Genomic DNA, 4,855 nt, shown 5'->3' with positions numbered 1-4,855 from the left:
ACCTCTCTTGAATGTTGGTGTCCTCTCCCTCTCTTTTCTCTCCCTCAATCTCTCTCTTCCTATCTTGCTCTAACTAAAAGTAACAATCAACAAAATAGATTCCACCTAAACAAAAATAACACTTAATAAAAAAAAAAATTAGATCTAACACAACGATTACAACATTACATCTTTTCTTACTACCTAAATCATCCAAAATATCTCTAACACTTGAAAATGTGTAGTGAGAACAAATGATCAAAGAAAAACTATAAAAAATAACCTTAAAATAAAAATCGGACGGTTTGGGGTCTGACTAGGACGGCGGTCGGACGTCGGAGTTTAACCGTCGGCGGTCGGATCTGGTTCGGCGGTCAGAGAAGCTTCGTCGACGGCGGTCGGAGAAGCTTCGTCGGTGGCGGTCGGAAGAGCGGAGGCGACGGCAGAGCAACCGAAACGAGAGAGAAGGAAAGAGTAAGAATGAAATGTGAGTTGCGGGTCTGGTCGTATTAGGGCATTTACCGGCGATTTTTCGGCGGTCCGGACCGCCGGTAAAAAATAACTTATCAACGGCAGTCCAGGCCGCCGTTAAACCGCCGGTTCATATTGATGTCCGGCGGTTTGCCGGCGGTTTATGGACAACCGCTAGTACCGGCGGCGCGGCTAGGCCGCCGTTAAAAGCCGGCGGTCAAACCTCCGATAACACCGGTGGTCCATAAACCGCCGGTTAGAACCGCTGGTAATAGACATTTTTCCTGCAGTGTAAGGTGTTCACAAGCCCCCTTAGGGAAACTTGTGCATCTTCTAAATAATTATTCCTTACATAATTAAGTATATTCAAATACTACAAAATTACCTTCATATGAAATGCGTATAGATGCATTCGTACTATGCATATATACACTGCAAAATACAAAATACATCATGCAAGCATATTATCCAACATGTAAAATATATCGCATAGTGGAAGTGCACTACACTGACTTGCAAATGCATCATAAACTATGATCATGCATTAAACTACTACACAGTCTGTCCAACACATCATGCAATGTGCAAATACAAAATACCAACATACATGCATATATGCAAAATACACAAGTACATACGTAAGCATGTTAAGATGTAGATGAAAATATAAATGTATATGTGAGTATGCAAATATGTTATATATATACCCATTGCATTGCATACATATAACCACCATACAAACACTTCTTGGAAAATGTATTTAAAGGTTTATACCCACATAGGCCCCGATGAGATTGATGTACGAAAGCACATAATGCCTCATGATGTTATGCGGGTCAAGAAATCTATTTTAGTTCAAGCATTATCCTCTGTCAATAAATAGATAGAGTTGATACAACTGGAATCGTCGAACAAATATACGATCGTAGCAACAACCAGAGCATTTATTTTGGACGTTCATATTAGGCCATCAAGGTCTATTACAAGAAAGATTCATTAATAAAGTCATAAATCCAATGATGAACTTGATCCTTTGTCGGCAAGTAAATAAAGTCGACAAGGTCCGACCAAAAAAATAAGATTACCCATAATCGTCGTGATGATGACCGTGTTGACAGAAAGTCTCAACTAAAGTGGATCCCAAACATTCAATATTCCTCCAAATTCCCATAAAATACATTCAATTGACTTTAAAATATTCATGAACGATATTACTGTTTAAAATTAAAATAAAATATCAAAATACTTAAAGCAAAATACACATCCACCCTCCGCAGCAATTTGTCGAGATTGACAAGTTTGAAAAGCACTTCAGCTCACAAATATAAATATCTAGTCTAGAATATCACTAAGATTTATTCTCAAATCATCTCTTGCCAATAATGACATTGCACATGTCCTCTAATCGATGGTTTCACAGCAAAATGGCACCACATGTAAACGGTTATGATCGGGTAGTTTTGTCGCTAAATGTCACCATTAAATTATGATCTTGGTCAAAGCCCCTATTTCCTCAATGGCATTAAATCTTTAAGTAATGAATCAATAGAATATGACCGATAGGGCACAAAACCATTTGCCAGCTAAGATGGACTAAAATTTGTCCCCTTAGATAAATATTCACACCATGTCTACAAGGTATCCTTGGATAAAGCAACTCATGGTTACCGACAAGGATCCTACGTCAAGTTGGGTCGACTACCTCCTCTAACTAATTAAGTAAACTATGGAACATGATGAACCGGGACGACGAAACCATGGGATCTTGATCGGGACTATCATCATTCCCCCCAGCATCAACTTTAAGTGCAAGATGGTGAATTTCTAATATTAAATTTTAAATGCCTAAACATACTAGTATTATACACCGTGTACTATGTACATGTTTAATAACTAGCCTTAATCAAAAGTTCTCTCTCGTTATCAGGAGGGATAATTAACTATTGGGGTTTGTGCCTATAGGAAACATAAACTCATATCACAAAGTCCTCGCAAAATGAGGACAAAATATCTAAGTAGTGTCTTATTTAAAACCCAATCTGTCTTTTGAAAATTTGTCTCGGAACATCTTCGTTAAAACTCTCCTCAACGCCCACGAAAGAGAAAGGGCCACGCAGAGAGGCCTGGGCATCAATTTTTGGAGCCCGCAACAAAGCAAGATATTGAACCAGATGGAGATTTTTTAATGATAATGGTATCAAAGGGGGTCGAAGTTAGCCTAATAAACCAGTGATCAAATTCTCTAACGATTCAAAATTTTAATGGATCAATTTGATTTTTCAAATATAAATATATATTTTTAACTGCTTATTATGACATCGAATGTCCCTTAACACAAACTCTCATTTAATATTAACATAAAAGAAATAACTCTGCATACTTTTTTAATATCCAAAAACCAATTCCATAAACAGATCATCATAATTATAGTAAGTATTACCATAATTTTCTTCTGGTTTGCATCCTTCAAACTCAAACTTCATCTTTGATGCCTTTTTCAATACAGCATCATCAACATCCAATCCTCTGCACCTTGAAACATTAACCTCCTCCAATTCCTTACATCCTTCCAAAATCATCAGCAAATCATTTTTTCTCAGAAATGATGCACTCATAAACAAACACTTCAACTTTGGCAAGCATCTGATTATTGCCTGTGCATCCTTTCCATTGAAGAAGCCACAGAGGTTAAGCTCACTGAAGTTTGGGCAGTAGAGCTTGATTTGCTCAAGCATTTGAAGGAATGAAATTGGCTTCCATGTCATTTCTAATGTTTCCATTTCCTTCCACTTGCATATCAGCTCAGGGAGTTGCTTGTCATCATTCCATAGAAGTGTAGGTAGAGAAAGTACCTTTAATTTTGGGCACCTGAAAGTCAAGTAATTTAAGGTTGCAGAATTTGTCAGTAATGGACTCTGCAACAATTGCAATTAAAACTTGAAAAGCTTGAAACAAGAGAGAAAATTTGTTGAAGCTCCTATCTGTATTTAAATTTAGCTCTTTTTATCAAAACACTTCTCTTTTGATTTGATTGTTGCTGTGCTAAGCACAAAAAGGTATCTTGCAACTCTATAAAATTGTATTGCAGCTCCTAAAAAAGTTGTATTCTAAGAACAAACTTGCGCATAATAACCTTCCCCTAACTTCTCTGTAATGAACAATTGCATCTCTGTGTTTAGAACACTTCATCACAGTTAAATGGTCTGCTTTAATACTACTGTTCAGATAGGTTATATACGTTGGTATGTACCAATCAATTCAAAAGTTTAAATAGTTTAGGGGCACTTTTTAACCCTCATCTGCCCCTAAATAATTTTTTTTCAATCAAAACAGAAGTTAGGAAAAAGATTCAAACTAGAGGTATTTCATACTTGATGGAAATCAAAACCAAATCTTGCTGCAACGAAGCACCAAGCAAGGATGGAATTCGAAGCTCGATGACAGATCCATGGCTTTTTGTGATGCAGAGCTTCAAGAAAGATGAGAAGGAGAAGCTCTGCAACTGATACAGTCGTTTGAACCTTGCTATGAATTTGCTCTTTGTGGAGAAATCTAACTCCTTAAAGTTAAGAACTCTCCAGCAGTCAGGATCAATGGAGGCCTTATACCATGATTTGCAAACAAAGGGGACAGAAATTGTGAGATCCTCAAATCCCAACTTGCAGAAAACAAAGATCAAGCAATCAAATGGCAAATCCTCCCATCTCCTTCCTTTCATGACTTCCTTCTACTCTCACTCTGTGGAGTTGAAATCCTATTAATAGAAGAAAATCAACAGTGCATTATATTGTTTCGGGCTTCATGATAAACAATTGACAGTCCAGATTGAACGAGAAGAACTTGCATTTGACGATGCAAAAACCAAAGAACAAACCAAGAAAACAAGAAAAACAGCCTAAATATGATAAATTTGCAGGCCTGAATATTATTAGAAAATACAGAAGTTAAGATTTCACTGTCATGGAAATTTCATGGAGGACTCAGCATTTCTTGTATAGAGAATTTTTTATGTTGGATTAGCCGATATTTTTATGCAAAGACAAAGGAAGCTAACATAAAATAAGAGGATGGAGTCATCCATAAAGGTAGAATATTTATTTGCATCATTTCTGAAGTGAATGTGCTTGCAAATGGAGCACTAATTAATTTCCTCAACTTGACGCTTTCGTTTTCCTAGTTAGGTTAACTACGTTACCTTCTTTTTTTTTTTCTTCTTTTTTTTTTCACAACAAAGATGACTGATGGTGCAATAGAGATTCAAGAAATGAGATACCTTAACATCCACGGTGATTTTTAATAGAAAGGGGCTTCTTTTTTAGTTGACTAAGTGCCCAAAATACTCACTTGGAGAATAATAAAGAGAACAATAGACCCAGCCTAAGGAAATATAATGAGCATGGTTGCG

The 4,855-nt window shown here is 36.8% G+C and overlaps 1 protein-coding gene across 2 annotated transcripts in view; it reads right to left on the bottom strand.

Moving 5' to 3' along the window:
- The window catches only part of LOC110103411 (F-box/LRR-repeat protein At3g48880), a 10,082-nt gene extending 5,593 nt beyond the window's left edge, over window positions 1-4,489 (bottom strand). The window contains exons 1-2 of one of the 2 annotated variants that reach the window (XM_020832125.2): window positions 3,822-4,489; window positions 2,891-3,318 (exon numbers count right to left, since the gene is read on the bottom strand). In XM_020832125.2, coding sequence (XP_020687784.1) covers window positions 2,891-3,318; window positions 3,822-4,168 — 775 coding nt within the window. In that variant the 5' untranslated portion in view covers window positions 4,169-4,489. Of the gene's footprint in view, window positions 1-2,761; window positions 3,319-3,821 lie in introns of those variants that run through there. The other variant, XM_020832124.2, reaches the window with a different exon arrangement.
- Between the last annotated feature and the right edge of the window lie 366 nt (window positions 4,490-4,855).

Source organism: Dendrobium catenatum, unplaced genomic scaffold (genome assembly GCF_001605985.2).
Source record: "Dendrobium catenatum unplaced genomic scaffold, ASM160598v2 fragScaff_scaffold_1056, whole genome shotgun sequence".
Classification (NCBI taxonomy): domain Eukaryota; kingdom Viridiplantae; phylum Streptophyta; class Magnoliopsida; order Asparagales; family Orchidaceae; genus Dendrobium; species Dendrobium catenatum.
Note: the sequence above shows the minus strand (reverse complement) of the source record. Positions and strands in the feature narration are given on the sequence as shown.